Source organism: Ochotona princeps, chromosome 12 (genome assembly GCF_030435755.1).
Source record: "Ochotona princeps isolate mOchPri1 chromosome 12, mOchPri1.hap1, whole genome shotgun sequence".
NCBI lineage: Eukaryota > Metazoa > Chordata > Mammalia > Lagomorpha > Ochotonidae > Ochotona > Ochotona princeps.
Window position 1 is genome coordinate 45,942,086 of NC_080843.1, and position 16,893 is coordinate 45,958,978.

The 16,893-nt window shown below is 41.3% G+C and overlaps 1 protein-coding gene across 1 annotated transcript in view; it reads left to right on the forward strand.

Annotated features, from left to right (window-relative positions):
• COG3 (component of oligomeric golgi complex 3) overlaps positions 1–16,893 on the forward strand; it is a 50,458-nt gene that overhangs the window by 13,325 nt on the left and 20,240 nt on the right. Inside the window, exons 7-15 of the mRNA XM_004577468.2 lie at positions 251–376; positions 1,513–1,593; positions 2,847–2,890; positions 3,306–3,432; positions 5,433–5,524; positions 6,779–6,918; positions 9,136–9,296; positions 10,941–11,046; positions 16,235–16,359. Coding sequence (XP_004577525.2) covers positions 251–376; positions 1,513–1,593; positions 2,847–2,890; positions 3,306–3,432; positions 5,433–5,524; positions 6,779–6,918; positions 9,136–9,296; positions 10,941–11,046; positions 16,235–16,359 — 1,002 coding nt within the window. The remainder of the gene's footprint in view (positions 1–250; positions 377–1,512; positions 1,594–2,846; positions 2,891–3,305; positions 3,433–5,432; positions 5,525–6,778; positions 6,919–9,135; positions 9,297–10,940; positions 11,047–16,234; positions 16,360–16,893) is intronic.

Sequence of the window (16,893 nt, forward strand, 5' to 3'; positions counted from 1 at the left end):
CATAAAGTCCACAGGGTATTGAAAGCATATTTTGCTAATGACTACAAGTATTGGTTGAGTTCTTGCTTTGTGCCGGACTTACTTTGTGCAGCTAAATAGGCATAGCATTCATCTTTGTGGAATGTGTGATGTGTATAAACCCTTTTTTTGTATTTTATATGTTAGTTTATTTAAGGAACATTGGATTTTCCTAAAAAACCAGATTTTTGTCAGTGTTTCCTCTTTGTAAATCTTTATCTTTCCTTTCAAGCCCAATTTTAAAGATTATCCTGTGTATTTACTGAAGTTTAAACAATGTCTTGCTAAAGCTTTACACCTCATGAGGACGTATACTGTGAACACACTACAGACCCTCACCAGCCAGTTACTAAAAAGGGTGAGTTCATGCTTCCCACTGCTGTGTTCTTCTTTACTGTGGAGTCATTCATCTTTGATAATCCTTTTCTGAGGTTAGTACTTTGTATTTCTAGGAAAGTTTTACGTATTGTCAAATAAGAGTATGTACTGTACTTTCCTTATAATAAAAAATTGCCATATTCTAAATGTCCTTAATATTTAGCAGTGTAAGTATCTAGCACTGTATGATAAATAAGAAGATATAAACTATTTGTCACTTAAAATATTTCTATCTGTTGCATGAAGGAAATAGCTAAATAATAATAAAATAAGTTTTGTCTGAACGTTGGGAATTAAAATTTTTATGCTTTCCCATATCTAGCAAGCATATTTTTACCAAACAAACACCTCCCAATACTTGGTATTGTATTGGGAACTGTATGTTAACAAAAGAAGTTGCTAAGGTCCTTGCCCTTGTGGTGCTCGCTTTATTTGTGTATTTATTTATTTATTTCTAAATTGTAGTAGATACTAGGTAGAAAACTAGCGGTGTTACTTACGAAATGAGAATAGAACAAGCTAGGATAGTCAATGAGTATATTTCTTTCCTAACAAAATGAAACCGTAAAATTGCTTTATATTTTAAGCAGCAGTTTGTAATGAACGTGGAGTGTTTTTGGACTTTGGGTTTAAAGCCACTGGCTTTGGGTTCTGTCATGCTGTGCGCATTACTTTTAGTTAATGTAACAGCTGGACTATATATTTATCTCGTTTGTAAAATTTCATCAAGTTTAGGAAACTTATCAGTTAGGACCTACTATGTGCTAGTCTACAACACCTTGGCGTGTGTATTTGGGTATCCTAAGGGAGATAATGAATGTCAGGTTAAGCAACTTTGTGTTCTGTGTTCAGAAAGTGACAGACTAATGAATCTGAATTTAGTTCTGTTTATTGTCAAAACTCAAGTAGCATTTGGGTGAATTTGAACTGTGAAAGGGAGGAGGATGACAGTTTACTTTATGATTTCTCATTTGTAACGATAATATTTAATTGAAGGTTTTTACTGTAATCTTTTGATTGATATGGAGGCCAAGCTGTAGTCATATGAAACGGTATCAGTTTTCTGGACAGTTATTTGTTTGCTGATTATCTTTCCTGTTTATCATGTTTTCTTAGGATCCTCCCTCTGTACCTCATGCAGACAGTACCTTCACACTATTTTATGTGAAATTTCGAGCAGCTGCCCCCAAAGTCAGAGTAAGTGTTGGTATAAATAGGATATTGCTGTAACGTTTATTTAGCCAGCCCTTCTGAAGTCCTGTTGTGTTAAGTCTGACCCACACCTGGCTGTTATAACCGTTTAGGGAGTAAGCCAGCAGGTGGAAGATCACTCTGTCTCTCCTCTTTCTTCCTGAGTTTGTGTAACTCTGTCTTTCAAATAAGTAAATAGCATGCCAACACTATGAAATGGTATCAATTTCAAATAGTTATCAGCCAATAAAAATAAATCTTTAAAAAAAAGCATTTCAGATGAGATCAAAAGTCTGTAAGAATACTTTTTTTGAAAAAAATTGAATTTATCTTCATTGCAAAATTAGAAATACAGAGAGAAGGAGAGATCTACCTCTCTAGGTAGATCTTCCCTCCGATGATTCACTCCCCAAGTAGCTGCAACGGCTGGAGTTGAGCCATTCTGAAGCCAGGAGTCCAGAACCTCTTCCGGGTCTCCCACGAGGGTGCAGGGACCTAAGGCTTTGGGTCGTCCTCGACTGATTTCCCAGACCACAAACAGGGAGCTGGGTGGGAAGCAGGGTCGCCTGGACTAGAACTGGCACCCATATGGGATCCTGGCACATGCAAGGTGAGGACTTTAGCCACTGGCTACCGTGCCGGGCCCAAGAATACTTTTGATTCAGTATGTTGGCTTTGCCTCGTAAGAGTTGGACAGTGTGAAGCTAGGGTGGAAGTGGAAACTCAGAGACGTGAACCACCTTGCAAGAGCACAAACAGCTGCTGAAGGCCAGGCAACTGGACCGTCTAATATCACTCAGGCTTTTCACCACTGGGGTGTTATTTGAAATAATCTAGATGTCTAAGGATGAAAAAATGGTTGACTTAGGATATATCAGCCCAGTGGGCTGTTACATAGCTTTTGCACATAGTGTTTTTTGAAATTTTTTATTGATAATAAAAAAGAACAGATTTAATATAGTTCATAGATACAATTCTAAGAATGATACTTCTCCCCTTTCCTCCTGTCCTCTCTTTCTAACACTGAATATATAGCAGTAATTCTGAAATTGTTGAAAAAGATATAATGACTGGATGAAAAAAATTAAACCTAAAACTAAAAAAAAATATACTGCAATGGTAAATTGTGATTTTCAATATTTTTAGCTGTTCTTTATGTTTGGCTTTTCCAAGTGGCTTGTAGTAGATTAAATCAGAAGGTAACAGAGTGTGCTTAAACCAGATGAGTCTTTGATGTATTTTTGTTCTTTATTCTATAGACTCTTATTGAGCAAATAGAGCTCCGATCTGAAAAAATGCCTGAGTGAGTACCGAAAGTTCTTTGGTTTCCCAGTGACCTTCCTGTTGAATAGTACTGTTCCAAATTGCTTGCATCCCTGACTTTTTCTGAGCAATGTTCTTGTAGCACACCACTTATCTTGGGGAGTAAAGCACAAACCTAACTTAACAAATTTATATGGCAGAAAAGAGACCCCTGTTCCTAGAAGGTAAATGTGTTTGTAGTCTGTGAAGCTTAGGGCACTGTGATACATGCTGGTTTGTTTTTGTTCTATTTCTGTATTCCTGGTGTGTAGGCAGGTGAAGGCTGGCCCTTGGCAGCCTTAGAAGTTTGGCTACGTATTTTGGGATTTAAAATCAGATTCCATTTTTCTTATCTTTTGAAATAAAAACTTGTAAAATCACAAGTTCATATTGCCGCCTCATTTGTGTTCCCTCAGATACCAACAGCTGCTGAGTGACATCCACCAGTGTTACCTTGATCAGCGGGAGCTCCTTTTGGGCCCCAATATAGCATGTACTGTCGCAGAGTTAACCAGCCAGAATAACAGAGATCATTGTGCCTTGGTAAGCGCTGGCTCCTTTGGCTTCAGTGTTGAACCTTCTGAGCTGTTTTGCACCTTACAGCTATTTTCTGCATATAGTTTTGTCTCTCATATCAAGACACTAAAAATAATTTTTCTGGTTTTGACATGTTTAATTATTTTATTTTTTTTTTAAAGATTTATTTTTTTTTATTACAGTCAGATATACAGAGAGGAGGAGAGACAGAGAGGAAGATCTTCCGCACAATGATTCACTCCCCAAGTGAGCCACAATGGGCCGTTGCTGCACCGATCCGATGCCGGGAACCAGGAACCTCTTCCGGGTCTCCCACGCAGGTGCAGGGTCCCAATGCATTGGGCTGTCCTCGACTGCTTTCCCAGGCCACAAGCAGGGAGCTGGATGGGAAGTGGAGCTGCCGGGATTAGAACTGGCACCCATATGGGATCCTGGCGCGTTCAAGGCGAGGACTTTAGCTGCTAGGCCACACCGCCGGGCCCGACATGTTTAATTATTAGCCTAATTCAGTTTTTCAAAATATTCAGTTTTATTTCTTTGTCTGTGAGATATGAAGATTCACAAGTAACTATTCCTTGTTGAGGTTTCAGAGGTTGTAGGTTTATACTGAAAATTTAATGTTAACTTAGCCTGCTGCAGAAGTGCTTATTGTTTTTAGTGTGAGTTTTAAGTCCTAATTTAAGAAGTACATAAAGATTCTTTTAAATATTCCCTTTTTTTTTTTTTTTTTTTTTTAAAGATTTATTTTATTTTTATTACAAAGTCAGATATACTGAGAGGAGGAGAGACAGAGAGGAAGTGGAGCTGCCGGGACTAGAACCAGCGGCCATATGGGATCAAGGCGAGGACCCCAGCCACTAGGCCACGCTGCCGAGCCCTAAATATTCCCTTTTGACTGGAAAACTAGTTTGTGTTTATTATGGAAAGTTTGTAAAGAAAGAGGAAAACATAAATCAATATAATCCCATTGTGCAGTAAGCCACTGAAAGCCAAGCACTTTGTATTTTTACTATTTATTTATTTATGTTTATTGGAAAGGCAAATTTACAGAGAAGGAGAAACAGAGTAAAACATCTTTTGTCTGCGATTCACTCTCCATGCTGCTGCAATGGTTGTAGCTAAACCGATCTGAAGCCAGGAGCCATGAGCTTGTTTTGGGTCTCCTGTAGAGGTGCAGGGTCCCAAGTTTGGTCTGTCCTCAACTGCTTTCCCAGGCCATAAGTGGAAAGCTGGATGGGAAGTACACTAGCCAGGACATGAACCGGCCCCCATATGGGATCCTGGCATGTAAGGCTAGGATTTAGCCACTGAATCATCACGTTAGGCCCCACACAACTTGTTTCTATTAAGTTGTTTTATGTAAATATACATTAATACTTCAAAAAACTTCATGGAAAACTAGAAGTAAAAGATAAGTGTACCGGCAGGTGCAGTGGTGGCAGGCAGATCTGCTACCTGCAGTACTGGTGTTCCATATGGGCCCTAGTTCGTGTCCTGGCTGTTCCACTTCCCATCCAGCTCGCTGCTTATGACCTGGGAAAACAGTAGATAATGGTCCTGGTGCTTGAGACCCTGCACCTGTGTGGGAGACCCGGAAGAGGTTCCTGGCTCCTGGCTTTGGATTGATGCATCCCCGGCTGTTGAGCCATTTGGGGAGTTACCCAGCAGATGGAAGATCTCTCTCTCTTTTTGTCTCTGTGAATCTACCCTTCCATTAAAAATAAACCTTTATAAAGAAAAGTTTATTTTGTGGCAGTAGTTTTTGAAATCCATGCAACAGTTCTTTGATAATGTGCAATTTTTGCATGAACTTTCTAAAATTGCGTTTGCATAGATTTCAAAGTTTTTTTCACCAGTATAAGTTTTTCATTTAATTTTCTGTCCATGAACTTTTGAAGTACCTTCCTGTATGTATCATCTCATTGCAAATAAAGTGTAGACTATTGCATAAATGCTGGGTGCTTATATTTCTTTAACTGTAAATGATGTGTGCTTGCTTCCTGCAGGTTCGCAGTGGCTGTGCCTTTATGGTCCATGTATGCCAGGATGAGCATCAGCTTTATAATGAATTTTTTACAAAACCAACATCAAAATTAGAGTAAGTGCTACATGGACTCTTGTTGATTTATTTAGCTTGTGACTATATTGGAGTAATATAAGAGTGGTTCCTAGTTAACTGCAGGTTTTTAACTTTGTGTGTGTTCAGGTGGGACAGTGGTTATTTTCTTAAAATAAATATGTGGGTTAAGGCCAACATGTTTTGAATATTTTTTGGAGCCATTATGGTATAATGGTATGAATACTAGGAAGGGAAGTATGAGGTCCAGATCTCCCTGTCTCCACTAGGTATGGTGATTACTTCTAGTTAAAAATTCCTATGATTCTAAACTAAGGAAAGATACTTAAATACAGATGCCGTTTAATGACCTTTATTTTTCTCAATATCTTACAGATCCACTATAGTCAGTTTCAGTTTTTTCATGTTGGCTGTTTTGAATTTTGCAAAGATTCTGAGATTGTGACTCTTAAAATGGGGAAGAGAAATATGTATTTAAGCATTTTAATTGGGGTGATCACTTTCAATGCAATACTGTATGTAGAAAAATGCTGTTTACAATGTGAAGAGTATAGACAAGTTTTTCTTTTCAAATGTTTTAAAAGTTTCTCAGAATATTTGGTATATTCCAAAGGACTTTGTGTTTTAACTTAATCTGTAAACATGTACAAATTATGAACCTGTCTTTCCTGGAGGAGAAGAATACAACGATACTTTGATAAGTTCTTGGAAAAATGAAATTAAGACAAATTTATTTTAGTCCAATAAAATAAAAACGTTGTATAGGTTTTTTTAAATGCATTTTCACGAATTTTTTGAGGATTTCTCTGTATGTACATGGATTACAGTTTTTTTGTGTGCCAAAATTGATTTGCATTTCACTCTAATTTTTCATGAACTTTTGAAAGTAGCCTCATTCCATTTGATTCACAGTGAAGTAGAATAGAAAAGGTAGTTGTCTACTGAAATAATCTGTATTATTTTTGACAGGGCATACACAAAGTTGTTGGTAGATTAAAAACCTCTAATAAAATAAGATACAGTAAAGAAATACTGATTAGGTATAGCTATTTGAACTTGTGGCTGTGGATTGATTATCAGGTCTTAACTTTTAGACCAATAAGTTTACAAATTTGTTTTTACCCTTTCACTTCTCTCATTCCTTCGTATTCCCAGAACCTAATATTTCGGAGATACTGTTTTCTATCAGCTAGGGGAAATCGATGAGACTTTGCAGCTATTAGAAAATCCTGACGGGTTTACTACTAATAATCATGTTTTGCTGTTTCATTTTAGCGAGCTTCTCGAGAAGCTGTGTGTGTCACTGTATGATGTCTTCAGGCCATTGATCATTCATGTTATTCACCTGGAGACTCTGTCGGAACTTTGTGGGATTCTTAAAAATGAGGTCCTTGGAGATCATGTGCAGAACAATGGTAAGCAAGGAGAGGCTCAGTTGTATCTACAGCTCAGCGGGTTTAAAAATAGCTCAGTTTCCTCCTTCTCTCAGTCCACCCTCAAATATTTAAACTTAGTATTTTTTTGAAACATTTGTTAGACGCCTTGCCCGTTTGAATGCAAACTACCTTATTCAGCAACTAAAGGTACAAAGAAGAAAGGGATTTTAAAATCTGGACAAAATTGTTAACAAATTATTGTAGTCACGTCTTTTAGGCATCTGGAATCCAGAGATCAGTGACCATCCATCTTTGGATAGGAATTTCTCACTGTTAACAGAATAATACAGTAGTTGACCTAATTGCATACTTTTCATGAAAGTACAGGAAGTGCTTAGCGTGCAAATGCAGAAATGGTTTGTCTTTTTGAAATTAAATAGAAAAGCGATTTTCTGATACATTCCTGAGAATTTGGTTCGTTATGGAGGACTTGATTTTCCTAATGATATACTTATATGCCTTTAAGAAACATACTTCAAGGAATCATTTTACTGGCAGCATTTATTATTCTTAATTAGGCCTCCATTAGGAGACACTTTTAGTTTATTGCTGTTCCACAGTTATTATTCTAATTTACTTTATTCAGAGGAATGTACTTTTTTCACATGTTAAGGCTTCTACATGTAACATGTTTTTCACATGAGTGTATTGTATGTGAGCATCTAGTTTTCAAGGGCTTTTCTAGCCCTTGAAAAGCTGTTCTGGAATTAAATAACTCATGTGTCTTAACACTGATGGCATGGAAGAAATACCCAATGTACCAATATCTCATTTTATTTTTCGTTTATTGGTGAAAATGTTAAATCATTTAATAGCTGTGGGAATCTATTTATAAAATGGGGACTATAATAAATTAATTAGCTGTCTTAGCCATTTAAGGTTTTTTTTTAAGATTTAAAAAAATATTTATTATTTTTTTGGAAGGCAGATTTTACAGAAAGGAGAGAGAGAGGGGGAGAGAGAGAGAGAGAGAGAGAGAGAGAGAGAGAGAGAGAGAGAGATGCACTGGTTCACTCCCCAAGTGGCTGCAACAGTCGGAGCTGAGCCGATTTGAAGCCAGGAGTCAGGAATTTTCTTCCAGATCTTCCACATGGGGTTAGGAACCAAGGACTTGAGCCATCCTCCTCTGCTTTCCCAGGCCACAAGGAGGGGACTGGTTGGGAAGTGAAACAGCCAGGACATGAACTAGGGCCCATTTGGGATGCTGGTGCCGTAAGCAGAGAATTGGCGTGGTACTTCACTGTGCTGGCTCCCAGATTTAACTTTTTTTAAAAAAATATTTATTTATTTTTATTGGAGAGGCAGATTTTCAGAGAGAAGGAGAGACAGAGAGAAAGGTCTTCTGTCCACTGGTTCACTCCCCAAGTGGTTGCAACAGCAGAAACTGAGCCAATCTGAAGCCAGGAGCCCGGAGCTTTTGCTGAGTCTCCCACTTAGGTGCAGAGTCCCAAGACTTTGGACTGTACTCCATTGCTTTTCCATGCCTCAGGCAGGGAGCTGGAAGGGAAGTGAAGTAGCCAGGATATGAGCTGGTGCCCATATGGGATCCCAGCGCATGAATGTTGAGGACTTTAGCCGCTAGGCTACCATGCCAGGCCCCATATTTAACTTATAAGGAGTGTAAAACATCCTTAAAATTCAGAATTTGTTATTCATGTTAATAACTGAAGTAAGTTTACAGCGTCCCAGAAAAGAGACTTAAGGGCAAGTGTATTTTCCTGTTTTAAAACTGAAGAAATTGAAACACATTTGTTAAACTAAGATGTGGAGTCATACTGAAACAGAATATAAGTATAGTTTCTTTTCTGCTTTTTTTTCTTCCATCTACTGGTTCGCTCCTCAAACAGTTTCAGTGATTGGGGCTGGGCCAGGTTGAAACCAGGAACATGTGACTTCCACTGGGTCTCTCATGTCGGTGTGGAGGCAAAGGACTTGGGCCGTCTGCTGCTGCTTTTCCAGGCACATTTAGCAAGGAGATGCATTGAAAGTGTAGCGGCCTGGGTATAAAGTGGTGCTCATGTGGGATGCTGGCATTGCAGGTGGTGGCTTAACACACTGCGCAGTGCTGGCCCCTGCAGTCACAGTTGCTGAAGCATATGTATATCATACTGCTTCTGAACAATTCAGTAACATCTTCATCATACAGAAATTATTTTGCTAAATCTAAAGGAAGGGGTGACTTTACTTTTTTTCTAGCGGAACAACTGGGAGCATTTGCAGCTGGAGTAAAGCAGATGTTGGAGGATGTTCAGGAGCGGCTTGTCTACCGGACTCACATTTATATTCAGACAGACATCACTGGCTACAAACCAGCTCCCGGAGACCTGGCGTATCCCGAGAAGTTAGTCATGATGGAGGTAACGTGAGCTGTTTCTTCTTGGAGTCCTGGTCCTTTCCTTCAGGGAATGATGTTACAAACCAGGATCTGGGTGCTAGAGATGATCATTGTGACTGGCGTGTCATTTTTTCTGAGTTTGCACAGTTGTCAGGGCAAGGAAGTGCATGTGTGTATACTCAATTTGAACTTTACTTATTTTTAAAGAGATTTATTTATTTTTATTGGAGAGGCAGATTGACACAGAGAAGGGAGAGATAGAAAGATCTTCCCTCTGCTGTTTCATTCCCCCAGTGGCCACAATGGCTGGAGCTGAGCTGATCTGAAGCCAGGAGCCACGAACTTTTGCTGGGTTTACCACACGGGTGCAGGGTCCTGAAGACTTGGGCCATCCTCAGCTGCTTTCCAGGCTGTAAGCAGGGAGCTAGATTGGAAGTGGAGCAGCCAGGACACGAGCCAGTGCCCATACGAGATACCGATGCTTGAAGGCAGAGGATTTGCCTGTTGGGCCATGGCATCAGCCCCTCACTCTGAACTTTCAGATCCTGCTGCTGCATATCCTCATTAGCATTTTAATTTATTTCAGTGCCTAGATTGATAACTGCATAATGCTAAGTATGCTTATTTTTAAAGTTAAGAGGCCGAACATTTGTTAGCCTGTTTAATGCCCTACCTTCTTACTGTTTCAAGGGTGTTCTTTGACACTTTCATCCCTTCCTCTGATTCTATGTAAATTTATTATATTTTGGCAACCTAGACTGAGCAGGGACGGACAGCTTTTTTTTTTGTTCTTCTGCCAAGAACCATTTTGACACCTCTCCGCAGCTGGTTCAGTCTCTGAATGCTCACAGCAGTGAGGACTGGTCCTGGCAGAAGCCAGGAGATGAGAACCCGATCCAGTTTTCTCCTGTGGGGATAGGGTCCTCGCTGTCCAGAGAACACGTTAGCAGGGAGCTGGAACTGGGAGTGGAACTCAAGTCCTTGGGTCTCTGCTGGCCACAACAGGGACCCGGATGGGCTTCTGAGCTTCTGACTTCCAGTTCTGCCTGTTGGGGCATTTGAGAACTAGCAGGTAGAATATTTTTATTTGAAAGGCAGATTTACCGAGAGCAGAGACAGGCAGAGAGATCCTCCATCTGCTTGCTTACTTCCCAAAAGGCTGCATTGGTTGGAGCTGTGCAAATCCAAAGCCAAGAGCTTCTTCTGTGTCTGCCAAGCTAGTGCAGGGGCCTGAGGACTTGGAGCCATCCTTTACTGCTTTCCCCGGGCCACTAACAGGGAGCTGGATTGGAAGTGAAGTAGCTAGGACTTAAATTGCTGCCCATATATGATGCCGGCACTGCAGGTAGAGGCTTAGCCTACAGTGCCATAGTACCAGCCCCTGAATAAATACATTTTTAAATAGGCTTCTGTGAACTTTGTGTACTTGACCCTTTACTAGGTGCCCTGTATTGCTTCTGAAATGAAGTTTGTATATATATCTGTTTCTGAGACTAGAAATTAAACTAACGTGATTTTTATCTTTCCATGTACTTTTTTAACATAATTAATTCATTTCATATACTAAATAGTAAATTAAGTAAGGTTTTTACATTATAGAAAGAACATATTTATACTGCCATATAGCTAAAAATTGCTCTTTTAATGTACCTTCCTTTTTTGGTAGCAAATTGCACAAAGTTTAAAAGATGAACAGAAGAAGGTACCTTCTGAAACGACATTTTCAGATGTTCGATTAGAAGGATCAGAAGATAACAGCCTCCCAAAGTCTGGTATGTTACAATATCTTTCCATGTTTGCTCATTCAGTTATTAAGCCTTTATTGAAGACTTGTCATGCCCCAGACATGAAAAAATGTTTCTTGCCTTTGAGTTCACACTGTTTGGAGAAGTCTGACCTACTACAGATGTAGTCCAGGGGTGGGTAAGATGCCAGCATAATGCAACGGGTGTTCAGTGCTCTTGGACCATGGGAGAAGGATATGGAAATTCCATGAGCTCTGGGTGCAGGACAAGTGTGAGGTATGGTGTCTGAAAGCTGAAGTATTTTTATAAAAGTGTGAGTGAGCCAGGTGAACTTATTTAAGTTGAATAGCACATAGGAAGGCATAGGGGATTGGAAGACCATTGCTCCTTGGTAGGGGGATGTGGTTTGTTGAATTTGGGCACAGATTGTACATGGATTAGGAGCTGGTAAGACAGAACCAGCTTAGAAGAAGTGTGAGGAATACTTTCATAGCTTTTAGACTTTCAGATATGGTACAATCAGGGCGGTTCCACAATTAGATTTGCATTTTATAAACATACTGAGCGACTGGGACTGAGATGCATATTTTGAACGGAGTAAGGTTGCTTCATGAGGAATCTAGACAATAAGCTAGACGGGAAATAGAGGCCTTAAGGTTTGGTCCTAGTGTGGCGTGATTCTGGTAAACCTTTCACGGGTCAGTGGAGACACCATGCACGCCTGTCTGCTGGCTGTTTTTTTTCCAGTGTAGCCTGCTGTTTCATGCATACCTGGTTACAGGGAGGGCTGGCTGGCAGAACTGTAAAGCCTACACAGGAGATTGTTCTCTTTTTGGAGGAATGAGAGACATACAGGAACATACAATTGGGTGATGCACTAGATGTGGTGGCTAACGACTTGAGTAAGGGCCTTGTGGAACAGCGAGAGGAGCTGTAGTTTATGAATCTGAGAAGCTGTTCTAACATAGTAGCCACTGCCACTGAACATGGGCAATGGCGTTAGTTGGTATGAATGCACTGTGTGTAAAGTGTACTATAGGTGGGTAAGATATACACCAGGTTTCAGAGACTTGCTATGAAATAAAGAATGCAAAATATCATAGTAGTGGTTTTAGGTTAATTATCTATTAAGTGATGATATTTTAGATGTATTAGGTTAAAGAAAATATATTAAAAATTATTCCATTTGTTCCTTTTCACATTGTTTTATGTGGCATTTTCATGCACTACGTTTATAAAAGGCTTATCTATTCTGTTGGACAGCATTCATCTGGAGATGAAGATGAAGAAATACTTAATGCTTTGGGTTTGTGTGAGATCACTGCAAGGATGAGAGCACAGTGCTTGTAGCTGAAGTCGGGATGAGGATGAAGGTGGGGGAGTGAGTTGTGCTGAGGGAGACCAGCCTGGGAGGTCAGAGCAGGCAAGTGAGAGGGTGTGATTGATGCCCGAGGAGGAGCAGCAGTGTAGCTTAACAAAACACATGAGAAGGATGAAGTCATCAGGGCCTAGTGAGAGAATGTGTTACTAAATTCTAGTACTTAGAAGATGGTATGGTTTGGAATACAAAAAAGCGATAGAAGGTAAAAAGAATGTAATTCTGAAAGCAAGTAGTAGCCAGTCTGCCCAGGGGTTGGTGGGTGTGAGGTGGAAGTACAAGTGTTTGGAGGTGAGGTCATCCGTGCAGTGATTGGCGTTAACAGAACGGTAATGAAATTTGGGCTGGAAAGATTCTGAATCAGGTGGCAAGGGTAGCAACAACCTCCTTCTGGCCGGGTCCCGGGGGGGGTGGACGTGAGAGACTGAGAGACCCCCACAGACAGGGCTGTGCATGACCTGCTGGTTGAGGTGGCAGAATGCCCATTGAGGTCAGGAGCCCATTAACGATCAACGCATCCAGAAAGCACAGACTTGCCATGCCGTGCAGGCTAGGGGGTAGGCAGAGGGGATGAGGCATGGCAGGTGGTGGTGCCTCTTGATGCCACTCTGTGGAGGCACGCTTCCCCTGGTCAACTGTTGGTTAAACAGGAAAGTGAAAACTGAACAGACAAGCCAATTTTTGGGTTAAACACATTTTGGTTTCACTTAAATTTCATGGTGGTGGTGATGGTAATACTTTTCTTGTACTTTATTTTAAAGGGAATGCCACAAAATACTATGGTTCTTTTTGTTTTTATTTTATTTTTCTTCTTTTGAAATTATTACCCTCAGTCTATGAAACAGTTCCATAGGTCCTGGAATTTTCCCGGCCCCCTTCCTAAATCCTCTCCCCCCACCAAATTCCCCTATATCATTACTATAGCATAGCTTTTCATAAACAGTCACATGTTCATCGTTGCGGGAATGGACAATGGCAGAAAGTCCAGCCTCCCATTGTCAAGATACAGCCAACAGTTTCATTGGGAGTCCATCTTTGATTTGGAAGTAGAGAGGCACACTGCACTGCATCCTCACATTTGGACATGATAATCTCCATCACACAGTCACCATGCATCCCTCTTAAATGAAAAGCCACAAACAAAATCAACAACAGGAAGAAAAATAGAAATTTACAACTACATGAAGTTCTCGAGAGGTTTTGATAGTTCAGCAGTCCTGAACTCCAGTCACGATGAAATCTCTCCCGAATCCACTGGCTGCTATAGTTCACTTGAGTGTTTCCGTCTGCCCACATCTTCACTGCCAATGCTTGGCTGGGGTGGTTGATCAATTTGTTCTGTCCTCTGTCCTCTGCCAGGTGTCCTCTGGAGGCTCTGATGTACTGTAATACCGTCCACGTGCATTTGGATATGCTGTCCACTGCTCTGTCTGAGCCACTGAGGAGGCCTGGCTCTGACCCACACACTCCACGGTCAGACCATAGAACCTGCAATTCTCTCCATGGTTAGGGTTCTGAGTCCAGCAGTTCAGTTGATAGGGAATCAGCAAAGACACCTCATCTGAGGCCATCCCAGACCTGATTCTTACGTGTGTTAGCCAATAGAAGGTCCAATACAGTTTGTCACCCGAATCAGCCTACACACACACACACTGGTAGCTGCAATTGCTGGGTCATATCTGTCTCCAGCCCTGCATTTTACGCAACCCAATGCATGTTGGAGCCCAGTCCAATCCTGCCCACCACATACTCAGCCTTCATGTAAACCGATGGGAGCTGCAGTCTAGTAGGAGTGACCCACAAAAACCCCTACCAGGCCTGCCCCCTGCCCTGGTTCCCGTGCTTGCCAGTATGTACAGCAGACTGGTCCCGTCTGTCCCACATCCCATTCAGCTCTTGTACTTGTTGATGGGCATTGAAACCCAGTTTGTCCCAACCAGCCCCACTATCCAGTCCACACTGGTGCCAGCGGGTACCACCCGGTACCCATATGGGATACCAGGTGCATGCAGTGCGAGGATTCAGCCACTTGGCTACCGCATCAGGCCCTAGATTAGTTCTTTAAAACATGAAATAATTAAGATTGGCCTGTAATTTACTACTAGTGCATTATGGATATACTCTTTAAATTTTATTGTTTAAAAATTTCAAATGCATAGAAAAATAGACATGATCAGTGAAGACTTGTGCCTACCATTTGTATTTAAGACTCAATGCTTCATTACATTTGTGTGTATAGATATATACATACATATTTTTTACAGTCAGTTTAAGCATCTTATTCACATCATTCACTCTTGGCTGTGTTTAAAGCCTCAGTTTAACAACTAAGATCTATTTTTATAGAGCTTATTAGAGGAACAGAATGCACTAAACAAATTCTAATAGTAGATTATAACTTTGCTAATTATTACAGCAACATCTCAAGAAATACAGATATCTTTCTTTTCTTTTTTTAAAGATTTATGTATTTTTATTACAAAGTCAGATATACAGAGAGCAGGAGAGATAGAGAGGAGGAGAGATAGAGAGGAAGATCTTCCATCCAATGATTTACTTCCCAAGTGACCACAACGGCCGGTGCTTTGCCGATCTGGAGCCAGGAGCCAGGAACTTCCTCAAGGTCTCCCACATGGGTGCAGGGTCCCAAAGCATTGGGCCATCCTCAACTGCTTTCCCAGGCCACAAGCAGGGAGCTGGATGGGAAGTGGAGCTGCGGGATTAGAACCGGTGCCCATATGGGATCCCAGCGCGTTCGAGGCGAGGACTTTAGCCTCTAGGCCACGCCGCTGGGCCCCAGATATGTTTCTTTTAAAGGTTTATTTTTACTGGAAGGAGAGACAGAGAAAGCTCTTTTGTATGCTGGTTAACTCCCCAAGTGGCCGCAATGGCTGGAGCTGAGCTGATCCAAAGCCAGGATCTAGGAGCCAGGTGCTTCTTCAGGGTCTTCCATGTGGGTACAGAGTTCAAAGATTTTGGGTCATCTGTTTTTCATAGGCCACAAGCAGGGGGCTAGATGGAAAATGGAGCAGCTGGGGCATCTACCGATACCCATATGGAATCCTGGCTCATGCAAGGCAAGAATTTAAGCCACTGAGCCATTGTACAGGGCCCACAGAGATCTCTTATTTAAGCATAAACCATTATCACACTGAAATTTTTACAAAATTGTGTAACGCCTTCTTATTCCTAGTTCATCCTCAGTGTTCCCTCTTGTCTGCAGTACTAGCTCGGCTCCACCCCTGGGCTTATTTGGCATCGTCCTGTGACCCTGTCTCTGTCTCCTTTACAAATGCACTTCTCTGTTGAGTGATACTCCCTGCCCCTCCAGCCAGCCTCTCCAGAGGCTTCCATTTCTGACCAACCCTGGTCTCCTGGAAGTTGAGCCTATAAACCGGCTCTGTGAGTATTCAACCCAGTTTTCAGAAGGCTGGCTGTCAGGCAAGCCAGAATTGATTAGCCTTTTTATTGAAAAATTACCTTGCTTGCTGTCACTCCTTGCCTCCATTGGCTCCCATGTGACTGCACACCATAGATGTGCTTCCTTTTTAATGCTGCTTCCTGTGAGTATGCTGTTCATTTACTCCATAGTTAGTGTTGGTCACTGTGTAGGAAAAGCCTCAGATCCATGAGGCTGGAATGTAATAATGTATGTGTTGTTTTGTGTTCTTACTCATTGTACTAAGCCTCATCTGCACTAATTTAACTTTCGTGGAACTTTTGATAGAAGGTGGGGCTGGAAAAAATGAGGTGTTCTAGCTATTAATAGCTAACAGTTTTTAGGCACTGCATGAATGATTGTAAGACAAACATCTCTGTGTGTGAAAATTGTTTCAGGTTCAGCAGAGTCTCTCAACCCTAGATCGCAGGCCACAGTTTCTCCAGCGGATCTTCATGGGATGTGGTATCCTACCGTGCGGAGAACTCTCGTCTGTCTTTCCAAGTTGTACAGATGCATAGATGTACGTGTGCAGATTTTGCTGGTTCTTCCATTATGAAATTTTTTTATTTCTTAATTTTGTTTCCAGTTTCTAGGAAATTATTTGAAAGACAGTCCCAGAGAGAGGGTGTGGTTGGGAGGTGGATATCGGCCATAACTGGTTTGCTTCCCACATGGCCACAACAGCTGGGGCTGGGCTGGGCTGGGCTGGGCTGGGCTCCCATGTAGTGGCAGGTGCCCAAGCACTTGGACTATCACCTGCTGCTTCCCAGGTGTGTTAGCAGGGAGCTGGATTGGAAGCAGAGCAGCTGGGACATGCTCAAGTATGGGAAGCTGGCCTAACAGACAGTGGCCCAGCCTGCTGGACCACAATGCTGGCCCCTATTTGTAGATCTCGTTGTGATGTTTTGTGTATTATTGTTAGAATCAAGATTGTAAGATGAGGAGGTGACTTGAAGGTAAGTAATTAAAGGTTTCCTAACCTAACATTCTGTAAACCCAGCAGTCTACTGCTTGTCTTTGATGAGTTCGGGAACACCTTGAGTTCTTTTGGATG